We start from the raw sequence: 23,115 nt of genomic DNA, 5'->3' as shown, positions 1-23,115 counted from the left end.
AAGCGTGTTGGTGGTTTGATGTCCAATAATGTAAATTTGGTTATAAAATTAGTCACATTAGCTCGAATAGCCGCTTCAGTGGGTCGATTAAACTAACCATAAAATGGAAGAAGCGCGCGATAAACTTTCTTTACAGAATACGCATTTTAATAATAAAATTCAATTATTTTCAAGCGTTGTTCGTTTATAAGACGATTCATGGTTAAATTGTAGACCAAACTGAAGAGGTTTGATAGTGAAACAAAACACGAAACTTGCGTCAGCTGTTTAAACCAACTGTTTAAAAATGTAATAGCTAAAAAATCACCCGTTATTTAGAGAAGAAGGACGATATCGTATCATCAGTGTACTATTACAACCTAACTACAATTCACTTAACGGAGCGACCGCCTTTTGTAACAGTTGATATTTCATGACCACAAGGGATTTCGTGGCCAGGCAGTGAGGGCCGCCAAAACTTATTTAGTGTTCTCTGGGAAGTTAAAGAGTTATTATTTACATTGCACCAAATTATAAAAATATATTTTATTGTACTTTTTTAAATGAAATAATGTGTTTAAATGAGCAAAATTACAGTTTTTTCTTTTTTGATTGAAATAGTATGTATGACATTTTTTTTGTCACACTGTATTTATGTATAAAAATTCATTAAAGCTAATTGAAATATAATCTAAGAATTTGTTCGCGATTGGCTCTCTTTCTCCTCGCATGTTCCTCCAACACCATAAAACAGGTCACAATAAGCTCAGCATGCGTCTTTACCCTCAATGGTATCGATTATCCAGTCATGGAAGTAGGCGACACTTGCGAAAGTATCGGGGTAACCCAGTGCGCAAGGCTCGCCACCATTGACAATACCTACTTGCTGCTGATTGGCATCGACCAATGGACCGCCAGAGTCATAGCTGCAGGCTCCTTTCCCAACTGCGGTCGATGTGCAAATATGTCCAACGCCAACGAATTTGGCATTGCGTACCGACTTTGTGCATGTGCTATAATCCATATATTCCAAACTAACTTTATTCAGATTGTCAACAGCCTTGCCCCACGCCTTTTTGCTACCCCAACCGCTGAGCACTAACTCGTCGCCCGCTTTCAATGTATTGTTGGTAGCCAATGTTATCGCCGAGGTGTAATTATCGTAGACAATTGGTTTCGCAAGACGTATGAGTGCGATGTCATTGTGATACGTAGGGTTGTTGTATAGGCAATGCACTTTGATGTCATCTACAAGATAAACGGCGCCAGGATTTTGCCACTCCACTGTACCGGTGACGATTTTCAAATATTTCTTGGGCCAATCCATGCAATGGCCGGCCGTTAAGATCCATTGGGGCGCGACAATGGAGCCACCACACACATGTTCACCGAAGGTATTCTGTATGGAGACCTGATAGGGTAGGTCACCCTTTGACACTTCGTTTCCGCCGATAATGCGACCTTCAATGGCATTATTGTTCGATGTCACCACACGCGCCTCACAATTTGTCCATAGCGCGAAGGTGAATAGTAGAATAGTTGCGAATTTAGGCATATCGTTCAACCGTTACACTCCGTTATGTTTACTTTTCGGTAGTTGAAATTAATCTGAATTAACACAGTGGGATACTTTCACTTTTATATCAAACATTTGGACTAAATTTAACCGCTGATAAGAAACGGACTGCTACGCGTCGTACCGATAATTGATAGCGGAAGTATTTCAGAGTTGTTTATCGCCTATCGGTTCTAAGTAATTTGGCACTCTGCTGTGTGAGGTATAGAAAAATAGGTAGAGCGGTGATAAGGTTTATTGCCGTTACTGCTACCTAATCACACAGCCCACTGACGAAAACTCACTGACATGATTAAGATTTGAGAAAACAGTGAATAATACACCTGGCTGTGGTTAGTCACAGTGACTATAAGTTTGGTAGTGAGTGAGTGTTTATACTCTAGTAAGAACATCATGCACTGTTTACGCGTTTTGGACTTTGATATGACTGGGCAAACAATTTGTTGCGAGTGCTTCCAAAATTTTGATTATCACTTGCGATTAATACGATTAATACGATTTTACCAAACCTTTAGCTGTCTTGATTGTTTAAGTAATAAATAACGGGATTTACTTTAAGTACCCGATTCTATTAGTATTGCATCAGACCGTGCGATATCCAAACTCATTTGGTCCGCAAATGAATGCAAGGGCGCATCCATCTCTAAGCAAACCAAACATCGCATTGCACGGCTCGTTGCCGTTGTTAGTGGGCATTCAGTTGTTGACACTCGCGCCAGAAGGGCGCGTGTCGCATGCAATGGTAGCTGAAGCAGCTGTACAGATGAAACTAAGCTTCAGATGCGTATTACAAACCAGCGGACAGCGACAGACACTAGCATGGCCCCACTTGATTACAAGTCTAGGCAGGATCTGCATGCAAATAGCCTATAAACAGCGCTGATTTTATTTAATTATTGTGATTTATATTTGGCACTGGTCGATTTTAATATATTCGTAGTCATGCGAAGTCTATCATATCAATGATATGTTGCAAACGATAAGTAAAACATTCACGTTTACGCCGGCTCAAAGTATTAGGCGAAGTAAAAATTGCTGAATGTTTGCAGAGATGATATTATATTTTAGACAATTTTGTATTGTTGTTTCGAACAACCACTGTACTAATGGAAGGCTGGCTTGATTGATTGATTTGGTACCTAGTTTGGGCCAAACCTGTCTACTTAACTCCCAAGTGGGCTCCGTGTTCCATCTGCTGTTGGCTTGCGCGATGTTGACCTACCTGAAACAGAGCTTGCTTGAAGATAAAGGAATGCGTAAATAGTGGGCAGAAATTTGCAGGAATATGTCTGTGTTCAGAAACCCTGACAACGTTCGTTGTGCACTACGTAGCGAGCTCATCGAAAGTTTATAGGCTGAAAAGTCCCGGGCCTAACAAAGGAAACACGTTTTTTTTTTTGTTCAAAATTCGTTTTTTTCGTCAACGTAACTGCCATCAAGAACAACGTAATCACTCCAGCGCCGCTGTAACATTTTAGTATCACTTTTGTAGAACGATTTAGCTTTTGCCTCAAAATAGACTTTAGTTTCAGCGGTAACCTCTTCATTCGAACGAAATTTCTTACCGGCTGCAAACAGCCAGTAGTCGCTGGAAGACAAATTTGCAGCAGCAGATTTCTGCTCATTTGAGAGTATTTTTCAGTATTCTTATCCTTGTGCAATCAGTCGTTGTTCAGACGACATGGAGTAACTTGAGTGATGATTATGTTGATTTATTCTTATATCATCTCATTTTTGTCGCCATCAAAACCCCGGTTACGTCAAAAAATCTGTTAATAATAGGGCCCTCCTGAATTATTTTCACCACTTCACCACGGGTACTTTCATCGGCGACCATCGTTCAATTTCAAGCTGAAAAAACCCGTCATCTAAGAGGCTTAACTTATAGCTTCAAATTGTCCCCTGATTGATGTTAAATTTGGTTTTGTGCAATTTTTCCTTTATAAGATAATTGCAAAACAAAAACCAACGCATTCGCTCAGGAAGAAACAGAAGAGGTTTTTGCGTCCAACAATTCGAATGCCGATATCAGCGAGCCTGAGCCAATGTGACTAAATTTAGAATTTTGTGCATTAATGTCTCTTAAAAATGGTTTCGATTTTATCGAAAAATTATTTATAGGGACTTTTTTTCATCATGATATTTAACCTTTTTTTATTGCTCTTTTTACGAAATTATATGTTAACAAGTTTAGTAAAAATTGTATTAAAAATTAATATAAACATTTGTGTTTCTGTCAGAAATTGACTAACAACTCTTGACCGATGATAATAGGTTTTCAGCGACAGAAATCTTAAAGTGAGATTACGAATTGAGCTACTGGAGCAAAACCTGATACTGGGTTTTCTGAAAAAATCCCCAGTTTTATTTTCATGATTTTCACAAACGATTCATTATTATTTTCAATTAAATCACACACCTTCTCGATTTTTTCGGTAGAATATACCCTCTGAGAAGACCTGGTATTTCTTCGCGATCAAGCGTTTCTCTACCTTACGTGATAAACCATCGTCACCACACGCGTTTCGCAACGTTTGTGGTATTGCGATAAAAATTTTATAATATTTGCAGCTTTTTGTTTGAAACTCATTTACAGAGCAAAACATATATGTACTAACATATATAACGCAATAACTAAATTTGTTTATATCCACAGTATGGCAATGCTGGACTATAGTAATTTAGCGTAGTAAGCAAATTTTGGTCATAAAAAGTTTTTTTCTTAATAAATTATATTTTTACAAAATAAATTTTGGTTATAAATATTTTATTTAACATTTAATACCTTCTCATACAATCCAGTTTAGAACAAAATGAGTAACAACTGGCTTTGTTTGAATCCAAGTGCGGAAATTTTCATTCGATCAAAAAGTCCTTCATTTATTGTACTGAGGCACTTGAAGTTAGTGGCAGTTGACTTGCTGAAATTTTTTGTTTAAACTATGTTAGCGAATGAGAGATGGTGCAATGCACCGACCTGCAGAATCGTCCAACAATTGTGACCGACTCTCAACACTAAAAGCACGGAAGCTCTACTAAGCCTAAATAAGCGCAGTCTTAGCACACTGATTTCCATGATAACGGGACACTACCCCAGAGCATGGGCATGCAAACACATGACTTCTGCAGAAGCTGTCTAAATGAGAAAGAGGACCATTGTGGGCCACTGTACTGCTCTATCCAGACGTATATTCACCAATTTAGGTAGACAATTTGCAGTGAGTTGGAAGATCTTAGTACTGTGCAAATCAGGGATCCTCTAAAATTTTTGGAAAGTTCACACTGGTTTTAGGAGGGATAAGGACAATTTACCACCAGACACCCCAATGGACTATGAGCCCGAGTGCGTCCCATAGTGGACCACTGCTACAACCTGACCTAACCTACGTTGCAACATGTTGATACATTTTACATAAATAGCCAGGTTAACACAACAGGTGCCGTAGGTTGGTAGGTGAAATGGTTGAAGTGCCAGTCTGTCCAGACTCCAAAGAACTTTCTGAGTCCTTCGTATATTGTACTGGGGGCCAAAGGCTTTTCGAAATAGCACGTGAAGAAATGGAGCTCCATCTTTTCTGCGTTTTCCTGAGAAATAATTTGTTCAGTCCCCCTTTAACAACCGTTAGAGGGATTCCGATGACCGCGTAGGAGGTCTCTGAGACCAATTCAGTCCCCTTCCCAGCAAGCTCAGCAGCAATTTCATTTCCCTCTATGTTCCCATGTCTTGGAACCCAGATCAGAGAAATGTTACCTGCACACCCCTGCCTTTCTTGTTAAAAGATGCTGAACAAGCCACTTTGAAAGCCGTCTGATAAGATCGCTGCAAGTGTTCCACCTGCTTGTCCAGTTGATCAGTGGATGAGTAGGAAAAAGTACGCCTGTTCAATTTATTATTGAAGACCCTTTTGAAGAGAGACCAGTCGGTTCTTTTAGGGTTCCTGTGGGGAGATATGGTACCATAGTCAAGTATATTTTGCATATAGCCGCTGGGAACATGCATATCTATGTACATTGATTTTTTATGTGGCCCTCATTGCGTTCGCCAGTCGAGGTAATAGCTAATTTCAACAAGGAACCAAAGGTAGTATTAGAAAAGGATGGATGGCAGAGTGAACAACTTTCAACGTGCCACACCTTTAATATATACACAGACCATCCTAAATGGAAGAGGCTGATTGATCTGCACATAAGGAGTGAAATTCCTCGGGGGCGCTTATCGTACGCTCAACATGCTTACTGTAGAGGCAGATCGGTAGAGTCTGCTTTGCATACAATTGTTAAGGACATCGAGGTGTCCCTCCATCAGAAGCTGCTGGAGGAGGCGCTGTGAGGTGATTGCCTACGCGGATGACGTGGCACTTATTGTCAGAGGCAAGTTTCTAGATACTCGAATGGAACTGTTGCAGGGTTATCTGAATCTAGTTATGAATTGGACCTCAAATTGCGGACGGAGCTCGTCTTATTCACGAGGAAATACAAAATACCCAGAGTTTTTCTCCCCTCAATAGCGGGCGCTCCATTGGTGCTCTCTGACAAGGTGAAGTACCTGGAACTCATTTTTGACAGAGGTCTTGCGTGGAAGCCAAACATTGAGGAGAGAATTAGGAAGGCAACAGTTGCCTTGTATGGTTGCAGGGACGCTATAGGCAAAAGATGGGGCCTCTCGCCTAGAGTCACTTTTTGGCTTTATAATACGATTATAAAACCAATCTTGCTATACGGAGTCCTTACCTGGTGGAACTCGCTAGAAAGGATGGTATCAGTTAAGAAGCTGAAGAGGGTACTAAGGTCTGCCCTCATTGGAATCAGTGGGGCGCTCCGTACCACTCCTACTCTAGCGCTTAACGCTATGCTGAATGTGGCACCCGTGGACATCGCAGGAAAAACTACCACTGCACGCGCCGCAATCAGACTAAGGTGTTCGGGCCATAGGCTAGACTTAAGTTACGGACACTCTAGCATCCTTAACAATTTTGAGTTCATCCCCATTCTCGGTCCGAGCGGACCGTTGTCTACTCATATTTCCTCAAGGGATGAGTGAGTGGGGTGCAAAATTTGGCGGCAAGGCATGGCAAACATGTTCACGGATGGCTCGAAATTGGACGGAAGGGTTGGTGGGGGAGTATTCTGTAGGAGCCTCCCATCAAACTAAAATTTAGGCTTACGGACCAGTTTAGTGTTTTCCAAGCGGAGATATCCGCAATTAAGGAAGCGGTGGACTGGTTGCTTAGCTCGGTAATTACCGTTAAGGAAGTAAATATTTACTCCGATAGCCAAGCGGCAATTAGGGCCTTGGGCTCGTTGTTTGTGCGTTCGAGATTGGTCGAGGAATATAATTTTTTTTTTTTGGAAATTAATAAATTGATCAAAAAAATATAAAAAATATATATAAACATATAAGTAGTGTTAATCCAAATTTTAATCAATCTATGCCAATGAACGAAGTAAATTATACAGGACCTTCAGTTAACAAAAAGGTTTACCACTTAAAAGTATACTGGGATCTCAATAGGTTTTGAATGCGAATGAACTAAACTCTCTCTTAGGAAAGGAGTACGAAAGTCTGCGACTTGGAATAACATGCAAATTCTATGAAGCCACCATAAGAATCTCGAATTCAATAATTTCACTTTCGTGGAGTTTAAGAAAATCAGTGCTAGGACGGATTCAGTGATAGGGCTGATTTTCACTATCAGTGGAATCATTTATTTATGATCTGATTAAAGGGCGCAACTAAATTTTATTGTCAAGTACGAAAATTGGGCACAAAAGGCCATGACGTTGAAGTGCAAACCTCAAATAAATCTAATTCTAAGAACCGAAATTGGCTGAATTATTTAGTGGCAGTAGGGCTTGGATAATCCTTCATCACTCTGGCCATAAAACACTAAAACGATAAAGAAAATAATTTCACAATTCAAGTGAAAAATAGGCCTAGACATCTGTTGTAAATGCTTGATTATTGTTATTGTTGTTATAAAAAAAATCAATAAAAATTATTACAGTTGAAAACGAGCATATTTAGGTGCTTTAAATCTTTTTGATTAAATTCGATAGAAATCGGGAACATTTTTTGACATCGAAACTATAATAAAAGAATAAAATCTCAAAAACCCCAAAAAACAAAAAAAACGGAAATCAGTTCCTAAAAAAAATTGTTCATTAATTTCAAAATCACTAATGCATGACACTTCACGCTACCTACAGTCAGTTCCAAAAGGAAGTCTACATCACATATTGACCAATTTTGTTCTTTTACTCATTTATTTTTTCATTTCAATCACTTTATTATAAAATTCGTATATTTGGCAAATTTTTATCAAAATTTGATATTTTTAAGCAGAATTTCTGAACAAGAGCGTAAGTTCTAGAGTCCCTTTGAATTTTTATGTAATAAAGTGCAAGTTTCAAGTAGCTTAAATTTAGCTTTGATTTTTGAAAAATTTTTTTGCTCGTGGTGTAAGGTGCTTTCCTCCATATAAAAAACATGTTGAGATGTGTGGAAAAAAGCGCATTTCTGTCACAAAAGAAAATTATCAAAAATCAACGAGATTGTGCAGCAACTTTAAACATTCACTTTATTGCATCAAAATTCTACTGCATACTCAAAGAATTTTCAAAAATTCGGATAAAAAGTGTGAAACTTTGATGGAGATTATCTTAAGGTGCCAGTGTGTCAGTGCCATCCGCCTCCTCTAAGCAAGCAAGACAGGCAAATCGGGTAGTCAATGATTTCATTTGGTCATATGTTGACCCCATGGATTGTACTCTATAATAATACCGACCATCAACCGAACGTCTTTTCTTCCAATTTTTGAAGAGAGCTCGACAGTTTTCTCCATGGGCTTGTTACAAACCGATTTGCAGCTCTGCAGCGTTTTAGACTGGACCATCGCTCTTTATGTAAACTATTTGTTATAGAATGAATTATATTTTTTTTTTTAAATAGTTATTGAATAATTATATTATAATATATAAGTCTCGTTTGGTAGCCGACTTGTTCCGAAAAAGTCGAATATCATTAAAAGTTGAAAAGGTAGCAACTGCAAAACAAGGATTAACTTCAATGCGGCCACTCTCCTTAAGCCTCGCATCAGCTAGTTTAATGAAGTTATTACAAGTTTTAACTTTAACTACAATTTAGAATTGAAAACTATGCACACATATCACAACATCACATGTTTTTAGTTATCTCACATCTTTAAATCTAAACTTAAACCCTTTGATTAAACCAAAAGCGAATTTGTTTACTAACGTAGCAAGTTTCAGTATGAAGTGTGAAAAGACGAGCGAGTTTTAGCCTACACTTGACACAACATTTCTTATGTTTGAAAGCTTGCAATTGCGCGAATATGCAAAGCAAAACGAAATTGGTAGATGGTGCTCATCCCTGCAGCGGATTAATAGTTAGTAAAGGAAAAACAACTTTCGCGGCATTTCACAACTTTAAAATTTAATAAAATCCCACTAGATCGCTCACTGTGAGCTAGCGGAGAAAGTCTTGCAGAGGTTACATAATTTTATTTAGGTATAATGAGAATAATCAGCCAAGCCGATTTTTTTAAAAAGTTATAATATCTCACCAAGATACTTAGGCAACTCACCTAACATACATAAGTCGGAATATAAAAAAAAAACAGTTCCGCGCTTTGATATAATCAGTTAGGCACTTAAATGAAAATTCAAAAAGAATTCAGTGGAAGCAGTAATTGTGCATTTATCCGAATTTGATGCAGCGAAAAGAGCAGCAGCTGAGAGTATGCTTTTTAGCGCAAAAATGGGAAATAAAATAATAAAAATAAAAAATAAATGTTTAAATAAAATTGTCTTTGAAGGCAGCCCTAAGAGGTCTAATTGCCCAAAATATATACAAGTTTCATTCTTTATTAGCTGCTTGGCCGTGCTGCGGTATGTGTCTTTATATTGTCCTACACAAATAAAGCGTTTTTTAATAAGAGGTGTTACTTTGATATTCAAAAAAAATGCTATTTTTTAATATCAATGATCGGATGTTTATTTCATTACAAAGAGGAAGGTATGCCGTTAATAGTGGAAAATAACATTAGGCAAATGACCACCACGACCACGCTTACAGGACAATATCCTTTTCATGAAATTTTCCATAACCGAATTGCAAAGTGGCTGCCCTATGTCCTCGATAGCCTCACGAAGTCCATCTTTGAGGTCTTGAATCGACCCTGAGCTGTTGGCGTAGATCTTCTCTTTCACGTGGCCCCGAAGAAAAAAGTCACACGGTGTTAAATCACAAGATCTCGGTGGCCAATTGTGATCACCTCTTCGAGAGGTGACACGGTCCGGAAACTTTTCCCGTAAAAAATCAATGGCTTCGTTGCTTGTGTGGCACGTAGCGCCGTCTTGTTGAAACAAAACATTGTCCAGATCAATACCATCCAATTCCGACAGTGAAAAATCGTTAATCATCTCTCGATAGCGCAATCCATTCACCTGTAACACCTGTTATTGGAAAACCCTTTAGCACCCCTAAGTTTTTTGTCAATTGATTTTTAGGAGAAGTTTTTTCATGGCATAAATGCACTCAGAGATTAGCTGTTGCCTGTGAAAGAGCTTCAGTTACTATAATTTAATGCTTTCTGCCCACAATGAGCTCCAGTTCAGGAGCAAGCCCAAACGGCTACGCCGACCTCAAAGCAAATTCAAGATATTGGACAACAGCGCTTACCTGTCACTAATAAATATTTTTTATTGAAATTTACGTACCACCAAAGTGCTCTTAAAGTTTGTATTGCAATTTGAAATATGATTTTTTCGTATGTCTATGTAAATGGAAAATTTAGAAAAGGATTGACTTACCTTATCAATCAGTCTGTGGTTTTTTGCACAGACGAATTGATTTACCTTATCAATCAGTTTGTGGTCGAGCGCACAGACGTCTAAAGTTCAGGTACAATAATATTTTTTGTACTCGTATGTATGTATATCTAAGTTTTTGTGAAAATGACTAAGTATAATTTCCAATTCAACGCACACCGTCACAGGCACATACAACCCAAAGAACGAGTAGCCAAAATATGTTTATGCTTTGTGCGCATTAGTAAACAATTGTCACAAATGACCACTTCAAGGAAAACCACCACACAAAGAATTTAGTCATATTTTATTTCATATCTTTCAACAGTCACTTCCGGATGTTTAATGAGACTTCCGTGTAATTTATAAATTTAGGCATTTATTTACTAAGTTGGGTTACAACCATTTATAGTTGTACGTATCCAATCCGCGTGATACTGGATCTTAGCAAATACATCTGGAAAACCACGCCCACATGGTATACCCCAATTACCCACACCAACAAGTGTGCCATTGCCATCGACCAGCGGACCGCCAGTGTCGCCATGACAAGCACCCTCACCCACAGGCGAGCTGGTGCACAGGTGCCCCATATCCACATCGTCCGAACCACCGTACGCAGTGCGACACTTCTCATAAGGCATATACTTCACTTCGAGCTGCATCAGATTCCTTGGAAGATTTGTTGCGCCCTCCACTGTTTTACCCCAACCATACATCGTTAGAGTATCACCTTCCTCCAGTTCATCCTCATAGGCTATTGTGATGTTCTTTGTCTCATCATCGTAAGCGATTAATGTGGCCAACTTGAGTAGAGCGATGTCGTTGTGATATAAAGGTTTGTCAAAATTGCAATGCACAATGATCTCTTCCACATCGTACATATATGCCAAACCCATCCAATCATTGGTGCTGGTGATCACTTTTACTAAATTCTTATGCAGTCCACTTACACAACTTGCCGCTGTCAACACAAATTGATCATGAATGATCGCACCACCGCAAAAGTGACTGCCATAGATGTTCTGTAAAGAAACTTGCCAGGGTGCAGCGGCTTGCGCAGCTTCCTCGCCGCCAACAATGCGCGATGATGCGCCTGAGACTCGGTTATTAATCGCTGTATCCCCAGCGTCAGGCTGGGTATTACGATGGCGCAATCCTTCATAGGGTTCACCGTACATGCGAAGCGCCGAGCCGAGTGTCAAGGAGATTATCGCCAAAAGGGCGAAGAACGTATTCACTGTGGTAGAAGACCACATTTTGTTGCGAGCTATTTGTTGGATATTCAAATAACATCTGATCCAATGTTGGATAGTACCTAAAATTTTATATAATACTATGAATGTTATCAAATTAACGGAAACGATGGCGATATGTGCTTGGTTCATTCGCTTTAGTGGAGTTTTTATTGTCCGCGATAATATCATAATTATGTATATATACAGGGGCGTTGAGGTAATCCAGAATGGATATCATTATTATTATTCTTATTATCAGGGAGCTTAGCACCTGAAAAATCTATTGTGTGCTCCTCATGCACTCAGTATGAGCCGAACTTCCTTAATAAATTTTAGGATTGATCTTATTTTATTGAGTTGTTTTTCCTCCCTGGCGTTTGTGTGTTACGAGTATTTTGGAACCAACCTTAATACCGCTAATAATGTTAGCCTTTTAATCCAACGGAGAATCTCTCTTGCCAACAATTGCTACTTTGGACTATGTAGACAATTGAGTAGTAAAGTCCGCTCTCGACGAACAAAACTAACTTTCTACAAGGCTCTCATCATGTCCGTCCTATCATATGGCGCAGAAGCATGGACGATGACAATATCCGATGAAGCGTCGCTTGAAGTGTTTGAAAGAAAGATTATGCGAAAGATTTTTGGATCCTCACACGTTGGCGACGAGGAGTATCTCAGGCAATGGAAAGATGAGTGGTATGAGCTTTACGACGACATAGACATAGCACAGCGAATAAAGAACCAGGGGCTACGTTGGCTGAGTCATGTCGTCCGAATGGAAAGTAGTCGATGCAGTAACAGCTGATGGTAGCAGTGGAAGAGCAAGGCCTAATCGGCGTTGCAGAGATCAGGTGGAGAAGGGCTTGGCTTTACTTGGTGTATACAACTGGCGTTGGTTAGCACGAGAAAGAATTGACTGATGTGCATTGTTAAACTCGACCAAAATCGCGTAAGCGGTTATCGCGCCAATCAAGAAGAAGAAGAAAGTACCTGCGCGGAAAAAATATCAGTGCTGGGCCCAATGATAGTACATGTTTGGCAGCTAAATCTTCCTTCCCACAGAAGCTGCCAGTTCCATTGGAGTAAATGGCTTGGTTACTAAGATAATTATTAGTGTACAATGCCCTGTTAGAATTTCTGTGATGATTCTAAAATTATACTCATTTGATTCCACACAATCATTAGATCGGTTTAGGTTAAAGCTACCAATAATTGACCCAGCATAATAATCCAGACTAAGAGAGGAGCGGTTACCCTTTCGTTTGCAGTAATTCATATTTATGTTCCAGGGAACTCACAGGATACGTAGCTGGCTTAAGATATCCAGCTTACTGAAGCATTCCAGCACCTGTTTTGATGTGATGTGACCTGAAAAGAGTTGTGTAGTATTAATTTTCTTTAAATTTTCTTTAAATCTACCCGATCTCCGAAGAAATCTGAGTAGATCTTGTGGTGCCAAGGAGCCAAGATGGTCGCTTCTTAACACATCAGTGCCAAAGACCTCAAACCTGATTCGAGCGAGGGCGGGGCAGACACACAGGAAGTGGTCCGCCGGCTCATCCACCTCTTCACAAGCTGGGCAGAGTACTCTGCCTGAGATGCCCAATCTTTCCATGTGCTTTGCCCACAGAAAGTGGCCCGACATCAGTCCAACCAGCCGTCTGCACTCCCCTCTGCTCAATGACAGAAGGGTTTGCGACAGTCGAGCGGACATGACAGGTAACATCAGTTTTATCCATCAGATATCTCACTTAAGGGATCTGAGGGATCCGTCCCTATACCATGTTCTGGTTTATCTCGTTAACGCAGTCTTGAAGCCTTTGACAAAACTGAAAATCGGTGGCATCATCTCAGGGTTTAGTTCAGCAAGAACATCAAATTTGGTACGATTTTTATGAACGCCTGAGCCAACAGTGGCTTTCTTTATTCTGCGGATAGCCCTTCGCGCTTATTAATTGAAAATAATTACATATATTGGCGCGAAGCTTAGTACAATGTGGGTACAAATGTCACAACTCAAAATTATTCTGTATATACTTCGTCAGCTGTCATAATCTTGGAAGCCAGCTACAACTCTTCTTTGCCTTTCCCTTTGTCATTTGGGACATACGTAAAATTCAAGGTGATTGCAGTCCGCACTTCCTTCTGTCTTAAAATCTAGCAGTTAGTGAAAGGAAAGCTTACTGTATAGTCGAGTAGAGCCTGAGTGCTGTGACTCACCCAATCAGAAAAGACATCGTTCTTGTAATTGGTCCCTATAAACTATCTTCAAAGACTTCTTTTTGGCGCGAACTGATTCCATTATAGCACTTTTCTATTCTGCTTTCGACTCAATGCCACATTAACTTCTACTAATGTATGGTGCATCATTAGTTTTGGATTTAATAAAACTCCTACATGCCTCCATAGAAGTGTTTCGGATTTAACCGGACGACCCTGTATGTTAAAATGGTAGATTGCAATTTAATTTGAGTAGAATTGACTTAACAGCTATTGAGACCATAAATTGCATACAAAGTAAACATTGACCATAAACGGAAATTTTCGTTGTTTATTTACGATAGGCGATACGAGCAACGTCATATCTGGTATACAAAATTAAAAAAAAAGGTTCTGATAAAAACCAATCTAATATTTAGAAGCTTTTATAAACCAGAATATAAATTAAATAGAGCAGGTGTTTCGTTGCCAAATTTTAAAAGCGGAAAGTGGGGAGTAGATGTTTGCTCAAGCGCTGTATAGATTTGACGAAAAGAGTGTGGAAATAATTCAAGTATTAAATGACGGAAATGAAGTAAATTGAGACTAGAAAATCTAGAAAGTAGGAAGGGTTTTCTGAAACTACTGTGGTCAGTCACAGCTGCCGAAAATACTAACTTGAAATCTCAAAAAAACCGCAGTAGCCATACCACGCCAATAATGACCAATAATGTAAATTGCCTGCAATAAAGGATCGGGCGGACGAATGCGCGAAGCGAGAACGTTATTGGGTCGGTTGCTGTTCTTACTAGTAAAACCAATTTTCTAGTTATCACTAATAAAGCTCTTTAGATCTGAATATCATTTCAGATATCAGATTTCATATCAGATCATCATAGCATTTGCGTACATTGCCACGGGCTAAGAGTTCCCATATACACCACAAAGCATCGATAGTACTGTGTGAAAGTTTGAAGCCCTTCGTTAACCAACTGTTTAAAAAAATAATATGGTTAGGCAAAAGTCTTATAGGTATTTCGAATTCTCGAAGTGAATGCATGTCCATATCTTTTGATTGTTGCTTGAGTCGAAGCGGTTAAAGCCGGATTCGTTAGCATGAAGGGAAGTTGCCTAAGTCAAGCCTAAATTTGGTATCCTTCCGAAATTGATACGACCATGTAGAAATACGTTGTGTAGATTAAGGAAGGATCTCTCCGGGTCCTCCGATATCAAACCTTTATCAATCGGATACTCCTCATAGCCAGAATTAGAAGAGGTTAGTCTAGTAGTGAAGCACAAAATAGACTATCGCATGACAAACTACAGAAAGTAAACGCAAATTATCTTGTAATATCTCCCTCCGTGTTGTCAATAATAATTTAGAAGTTGTAAAGGATTTGACCCACATAGGAACTGATATGTATCAACAATGTTCGCCTTGACATGCAACCAAAAATAACGCTTGTAAACAGATGTTATTTTGAAGGCAATTGAAAAACATGCAAAATTTTAGTAAATATCGAAGAAAACTAAACAGCCACCACAGTAAATCTGCGTATTCGGAAGAAAAATTTTACGTAAGTTCTATAGCCTAGTCCGTGGTAGTATCAATTGGATGATAGGTTAAGTTAGGTTAGGTTGAGTGACTGTCATACAACACACGCAGGCTTGAGTAGTCCCATTGTGATACCACTAGAGGTCATCCTTTGCACTGATGCGTCTTCTCTGAACCAACCTGTGGATATAATCAATTTTGTTAGTTTTGTTAATCGGTAATCTTAGTTATGAGGCCTCTTCAATGATGCCAAGAATGGCGAATCCGAGCGTGTAAGACTTTTTTCGGTATAGAGCAATGCATATGTAAGCAGATGTTTAACGATTTCCTCTGCTTCAATATCTTGACAGCTACGACAGCTTCATTTTGTGGTACCCCCAATCTATTTGCATGCCATCCAATTAGACAATGCCCTGTTAGCACGCCTATTGTGTTTCTCATATCCTGTCTTGCTATGATTCAGTAGCGATTTTGTGCGGGCGTGTTTCCATTCTGGCCAAGTTTGCCTACTTATTTGACAAAATTTAATGCCTCCAATGGGAATTGGCAACATTGATACGGTGTCTGTCTATCTTCCAATAGTAAAGTTTGCACGTAGCTAAGAGAATCGGTATTAGTGCATTATCAGGGTGAATTTTTAATGTTGTACCTTCCTTGCAAGCTCATCTGCCTAGCAATTACTTTCCATATTTCGATGGCTTAGCACCAAGATCAGGTTTATTTTAAATATTGCGATAGTTCGCAAAATAATTTGTGGCATTCAACAACCGTTTTTGACGAGTGGTTTATTGACTTTAGCGACTTCAGAGCTACCTGACAATCCGAGTAGACCCATATATACTTCCCTCGTATTTAGGTGCCTTTTAATTAAGTGCAATAACCCCTCTCCTGTGGTCCCTGCCTGAAAGACACTGCAGTAATTACGCAAACGAAAGGATGCACAGATGCTTATTTTCAGAGTAAACTCCTCCATCAATCTGTTCATCAAGCTTCAATCCGTCAGTTACTATTGTATTTTTTCTCATCTACCGTACTACTGTCCCAGTGCTCTGCTAGTAGCTGGAATGGTGGAACATTTTCTAATGTAGTCGAATGATCATCAATGCAATGATGAACTATAGGAACTTTTTAAGCTCTGCAAGCCGAATAAAAATATAGGCATTACTGGCGTAAAAATATTCTTCGATGTATCCTCCATGGGCAGACAATGAAGCCAAGAGCTTACAAAAACAAAATGAAACGAATAAATTCAAAATAGTGAAAGCTAATGTCAAGTTTAATGGTCGCATTAATGGATACTCAGATCGTCCACTCGCATTAATTATGAGATAATGACTGTTAAAATTCATACAAGTGGATAAAGTAGCATGAAATTCATGAAAAGAAACACCTAGATCTTGTTATAAAATAAAGAGCGATCATATTGGAGGTACTTTTTCCAAAAGGGTTTTTTTCGACAGATCACGCGCGACTACTGTCAACTAAATACATATTTTTTTCAGTATTCAGAAATCTTACGCCTCAGCAATCTTTACAACGTACAAATCGACGATATGTGAAAAGTGTTTAGTGATGAGACCCATTTTTCACTTAGTGGCTACGTCAATAATCAACAAAAAAATTGCCGTATTTATGCTGCAGAGCCACCCGATGCCATTCAAGAACAGCCATTATATCCATTGAAAGCAACCGTTTGGTCCAGCACATGGGCTGGAGGAATCATCGGCCTATATTTATTCAAAGACGAGGCTAGCGCCAATGTAACACTGAATGACGAACGCTACGGCGCCCTGATAAATGATTTTTTGATGCCGTGACGCCAGAAATTAAGGCCTGTGATCTCCACAACATTTGGTTCTAAAAAGAAAGAGCTACTTTCCATATAGACCGCCCGTGAAACAATGGATTTATTGCGTCGTCGTTTCGGTGAGTAATTTATCTCTCGCCTCGGATTAATGGATTAACCACGAAGATCGTGTGATATCTTGGGCTTTTATTTGTGGGGGTTTGTAAAGTCACAATGCTTTGTGGATAAACCAGCTAGGATTGAGTCATTGGAAGTCTACATTACTAAAGCTATTCACGATATACCGACCGAAGTCCTCCAGCGAGTCATTCAAAATTGGTGTTTACGGATAGCCGAATTACGTAGTTTCGGTCTACATTTGAAAGGGATTACCTTTAAAAAATAAATGTCATGAATGGTTCTACACAAAAATAATGAAGATTCTCCAATGAATTTTAATTTTCGTTGTTTTATTTCAATTTAAATTCCGATACCTCTAAATTGATCACCCTTTATATAGTTTCGCTAGAGCAATAAGTCATAAAAAGTAAAAGAGGTGTCGCTCGTGATATTATTTTTGTGTTCGCTCTAGTAATATACATATACAACTTGTAAAGAGTGGTTTCGACGCTTCCAAAGTGGCAATTTCGACGTGAGTGGTAAAGATCGCGAAGGAGCACCGAAAAAATTCGAAGATACTCAACTACAACAATTATTGGATGAAGACGCATGTCGAACAGACAGGTTCACAGACCAAGCGTCTGTAAACGTTTGCACGCGATGCGAATGGTCCAGGAAGCAGGTAGCTGGGTACCACATCAATTGAAGGTGAGGGATATTGAAAGTCATTTGGTGATGTGTGAGATGCTTCTTGCACGGCAGAAAAGAAAAGGTTTTCTGCATCGCATCGTCACTGACGATGAAAAACGGATCGATTATGTTAACCCTAAGCGTCGAAGAATTTGGAGCCTGCTAGGTGCACCAGGTCCATCGACAGCGAAAAAAATATTCAAGCTTCAAAGGTTATGTTGTGCATCTGGTGGGATCAGAAGGTGTCATCTATTATGAACTCCTTAAACCATTTCAAGCTATAACTGCCGATCGCTATCGACTGCAGCTAATGCGTTTGAATCGAGCTCTCAAAGAAAAGCGGACGGAATGGGACGGTAGACATGACAAACTGATTTGACTGCATGACAACGCCAGGCCATACGTCGCTAAATCGGTCCAGAAATATTTACAGGGACTGAGTTGAGAGATCTGGCCCCACCCGCCGATCAATACAGGTTTTATTGGAGAGCGGTTCACTTCTTACGAGAGCATCGCAAACTGGCTCAATGAATGGATCAAGTCAAAAGAACTCGAATTTTTCCTCAGAGGGATCCGTATGCTGCCTGAAAGATGGAGTAAAGTTGTAGCCTTCAATGGGAGCATACTTCACATTAATATTGAATTGTTTAAATAATTCGTAACTTTGGCTAAGAAAAGACGGAATCTTATTCCCATACCCAATATGATATTAGGCATATGTGAAATACGTGATTACAGCTGTGGAAAGTTTTGCCGATCATCCGATTACTGGTAGGTTCTTACAATGAGCAAATCTGCCTTGTGCTTGTCAGCTCGTGTACAGTCGTTACATACACACCCCAAATATGGATTTTTTTATAATTAGTAGAGATTGGCTATCGACCAGCCAAATGATAAGAAATAAAATTACCCAGTGATATCATATTTACAGCTTAAAGTAGCTCTATATGTATGTAATATGAATTTATGGTTGGTCAGCCTGGCCATTTTATGAGATCTACCTATGCTAAACCGAGGCGCACTTAAATTAGACCAATTATCCTTAATTTGATATCTATTATAGACCCAATAAATACTTACTCTTTCAAACGTCGCCGTCCGTTTATTGCTAATTGCTTCGATAAACTTTTTCTGTGCAGGGGTATGTACGAGTATGTGACCACCCATAAAAATTAGGCAAAATATTTACTGATAGTCCTATAGTTAGTGCCTCGTAAACAATAAAACTAATTGTCCGAAATTCAAAACTAACAACTGTGCGTTTAATAATAATGTTAATTGGTGTTTAAGTCCTTCGTTGGTTATTTGGCCAAGCTCCTCGTCCTATTTGTGGTGTGCGTCTTGTTGTCTTCCACAAAGGGGGGACCTAAGGATTTAAGCGGTCTCCGAATGACATATATAATTTTATGAGGAGTTTTTTGCAGTAGGCAATGGCAAGCAAACCTCCATGAAAAAGCTCGTCATAAAAAATATCTGCCTAAAAAAAATATCTTGTGGAACAACGTCAAAACGCAAACCATTAATAGAATGAGGAGCTCAGCCAAACACCCAAAAAGGGTGTAAGCGTCAAGTATATATAGGTATATATATATATATATGTATATATAATTAAGTGGCAAGGCCAGTCACATTTTTTTTTTTAAGTTCTTCTGGACATATTTCGCCTGATACGTGCAACAAAAAGACTTAATATATTTATTTTTGTTTTGTTTTTAAGTTTTGTTATCAATCTTGCTAGCAGCTTGGCAGTGGAGATTAACTGTGTTAGACAAACCGACGACAGACATGAACGTTTGAGTGAAACACTCACTACTGTATCAAAGAGAAGACAAGACAATACCTTGTGAGTAATGGACTATTGCCCATTCTCTGATATTTCATTTCCTCCACAATCGCTTTAGAACGCAATAGGAGAAGTGGATACTATCGACGGCGTAAAGTTTCCATACGGCCACTGGAGTGGAACCTGGATACAGAAGCATGTTGGGTTAATAGACATTAACGCGGGTCTACCTTGAATAAATGCTTACGCAGTTTCAGAGTGAAAAACAGCCGAGGCGGAGGAATGTTATTGTGTTATTGGAAGCGTGCCCCAAGTACTGTTGGATTGACGGCACCTTTGATAATATTTCTGACATTTTAATTTCAATCTCCTTCCAAAAAAAAAATACAAAAAATGCGATACTTTGATAGAAGAAAGGTTGGCTTTCCATTATGGGCCAGGCGAAAAAGTTGGCGTGTATCACTTTTCGGCAACGGAGTTCAAGATCGGTCCAGATCGGAAAAGTGCGAAGTTGTCTGATGATGCTCCTCCGATACCTATCAAAATATTTTTTTATACTATTTATTTTAGAAAATATTAGGAAAAAAAACATTTTGAAGGCAGGAAATATCAGATGATGAACTGCTAAATCCACAACAACAGCATTAGATAGTACTCATGGTGGCTGGCATAGCGGGGTTATGTCAGCGGTTTGTTAACGAAAAAACTGAGATTGTTTTGGTGATGTATAAAAAAAATTAACACAACCTTCGTTCATTTAACTTCATTGCTGTCTGAACAAAGGCTGATTGGGCGAGTATTATCCCCTTTGCACCATAGCTGAAGTCTAATCCTGGTAAGCTATCAACCTTGGATAGTACTGCGATAAGAGAAAAAATTGTGTTCCATTATATTGCTGTAACAGAAAGAAGAACTCTATTGCTTGAGGGTTTTGACAGCAGCATTTTCATTTATTTCGAGTAAAGGTTTTACATATACTTCCATTGTTATATAAGTATTATATATGAAAATGTGAAGAATTAATGAAAATTTGGAATGGTAAAATTATCTTCTGCTTTTTTTGTGCATATATAGTCACTCACACCTTATTTGATACATAGCATAAAACATAAATATTTTATATTGAAAAAATGAACTAAAATAAAATATCTGCATACTCTGTCCTTCCATTTTTGCAAAATATTATGAAATAAAGAACGCTTTACAAAAAAATCGTATCTGTATCAAATAAGGTGTGAGTGACAGTATGTGTATACATTTTACTAGAAAACAATATTTTAACGCGATTTTTTGTTTAAAATTTTTGCCTGATGCGTTTTTCTGTTGAGTCACCATTGTCTAATTTATGGAGTTTTATTGAGGTCTCTATTATAAATATTTCCTTTAATTTTTCCCAAACTGCACAAAAACGGCCTTATACAGTTCTCTTCAACGATATTTCAGTACAAGAAGCAAATACGGACGTGAGAAATTAATATTTCTTATTATTATTTTAATATTCAGAATTCATTTTTTACGCTTTTTCTGGTGATTCTATAGGAACCATAGGAGGTTAAGACTTTCATAATTGAAATGGCGGGTTTTTGTTCTTTTCGTGAAAGGACACCTCCCTCCCCGCCACCATTCAAATACATGGTAGTCATAATGGAAAGTTCTCACTCAGACTCTTATCTCGCGACTCGATTCCTTCCTAATTTCGCAAAATATTGCAAAGAGAACGAGTTTTGGCATCATATCAGTTACATTGAACTGAGATTGAAAAGCGTGAAACTCTATATGCATAGAACAGTTTTTATCAAAAAGCGAATAAGATAAGAAAGCGACCGTAACTTTCAAACATGTAATGAAAAAATATGTAGGTAATGAACGAAAAAAGTATCGAATAATTAAAATCATCGTTAATATTAAAGTTTCACCACTTACACGTGCTGATCAATCGTGTAACTTGCCGCGGTAACTCGGCATGAGTGACTGAATAATAAAAAATAGATTTGGCAGACACCACCAAAAACAACAGCCCGCCAACATAGACCTGCGCTTATTAGTGAAGGGAAGAAAAATCAAAGTGTATGCGCTACTTTAATATTTTATCTTTCATTCGAACAAACAACACATTTTTTTCCATTAGTCATTTCATACTTTGTTTACAAGCCATTTGAAGAAAATGTGGCAGTATATCTTTTTCAATGGAAATAACCGGATTTTTGCAGTAATAAAATTGTTTCTTTTGAAAGGAACATAAATGAATAAAAAATTGGCGGAAGTGTTACATGAAAAAATGTGTTCCTTTATTCCCAACTGTGAGGCGGTTATATTTAGAGTTTTAGATTTTGCACCACATAGTGGAAGTTCAAAAAGGAAACAATACCAGAAATCATTGAGCATTAAAGATCCAGTTTTGAAAGCCTGAAATCATATGCAGGGACGGAAGCCAAAATTTACTTTATTTGTGAACTGGATGCCCTTCCTCTCCAATATGGTTTATTTTTAAATCCTTTTAATATGATACCAAACCAGTTGTATGCAGTAATTTTCGAGCATCCACAGGGTGGCGCAAAGATTTCTAATTTTGACAAATGGCGACGTACGTCAATGTTATTTGGGGCTAGTGAACTGGACAACTGCAGCATATAAACAGACAAGTAATGGAGCGGGTAAAGATACAATTAAAATTTCCATAACTCAAAATCATGTACTTTTTTATTTAGTAAAAAATTTATTCAAAAAAATGTTGCCCAACTTTGTATTTTTTGTCGAAATATTCGTATCGTGAATACAAGCGACCGTACAGCCTGTCTTAATCGATTCATCTTATCATAATTTGAAAATTTCGGTATATTAATGAGGAAAGAGTGAGGAAGGCAACAATTAGACTGAGGGGTTCGGGCTATAGGCTTAACCTCACTTATGGCACTTAAGCACCCCAATAAGCTTTGAGTTCATCCCCCTGTCAACGGTTCAATGCATACCGTCGCTTAGTTCAACCGGAACTTTCTCCACTCACTTTTCATCAAGGGAAAAGTGGACGAGGGGCTACCAACTGGGACATATATAGTTATATACAGGGTCCGACACTCAAAGGCTTAAGAAGGCCATATATTTAGTTTTGAAAATTACTTTTATTCAATTCGAAGTAAAAAATATGTGAAAATAATACAAAATTAAGAATCAATTTACTTCTGCTCGATATGACCACCTTTTGCATTGACTATGGCCATGAGACGGTCCAGAAACAAATCGCAAACTGCCCGAATGTGACTTGCAGATATTGTGGCCCACTCGCGGACAATGACCTTCTTCTGCGCCTCGAGACCTTTGAATATTTGGGACTTCGCTCTCCAAAATGGCCCAAAGAGA

General features: G+C 38.6%; 2 protein-coding genes across 2 annotated transcripts; both read right to left on the bottom strand.

Annotated features, from left to right (window-relative positions):
• Window positions 1–511: 511 nt before the first annotated feature.
• LOC128859772 (chymotrypsin-2-like) lies at window positions 512–1,573 on the bottom strand. Its single transcript, XM_054096844.1, has one exon. The coding sequence runs from the start codon at window positions 1,532–1,534 to the stop codon at window positions 746–748; it is 789 nt and encodes a 262-aa protein (XP_053952819.1). The 5' UTR covers window positions 1,535–1,573; the 3' UTR covers window positions 512–745.
• A 9,170-nt stretch (window positions 1,574–10,743) lies between these two features.
• LOC128859765 (chymotrypsin-2-like) lies at window positions 10,744–11,669 on the bottom strand. The gene has a single exon (XM_054096830.1). It carries the CDS (start codon window positions 11,641–11,643, stop codon window positions 10,771–10,773), a length of 873 nt encoding a protein of 290 aa, XP_053952805.1. The 5' UTR covers window positions 11,644–11,669; the 3' UTR covers window positions 10,744–10,770.
• Window positions 11,670–23,115: the final 11,446 nt, after the last annotated feature.

The sequence above is a fragment of the Anastrepha ludens genome, chromosome 2 (assembly GCF_028408465.1).
Source record: "Anastrepha ludens isolate Willacy chromosome 2, idAnaLude1.1, whole genome shotgun sequence".
NCBI lineage: Eukaryota > Metazoa > Arthropoda > Insecta > Diptera > Tephritidae > Anastrepha > Anastrepha ludens.
This window is presented reverse-complemented; position numbering and strand designations above follow the sequence as displayed.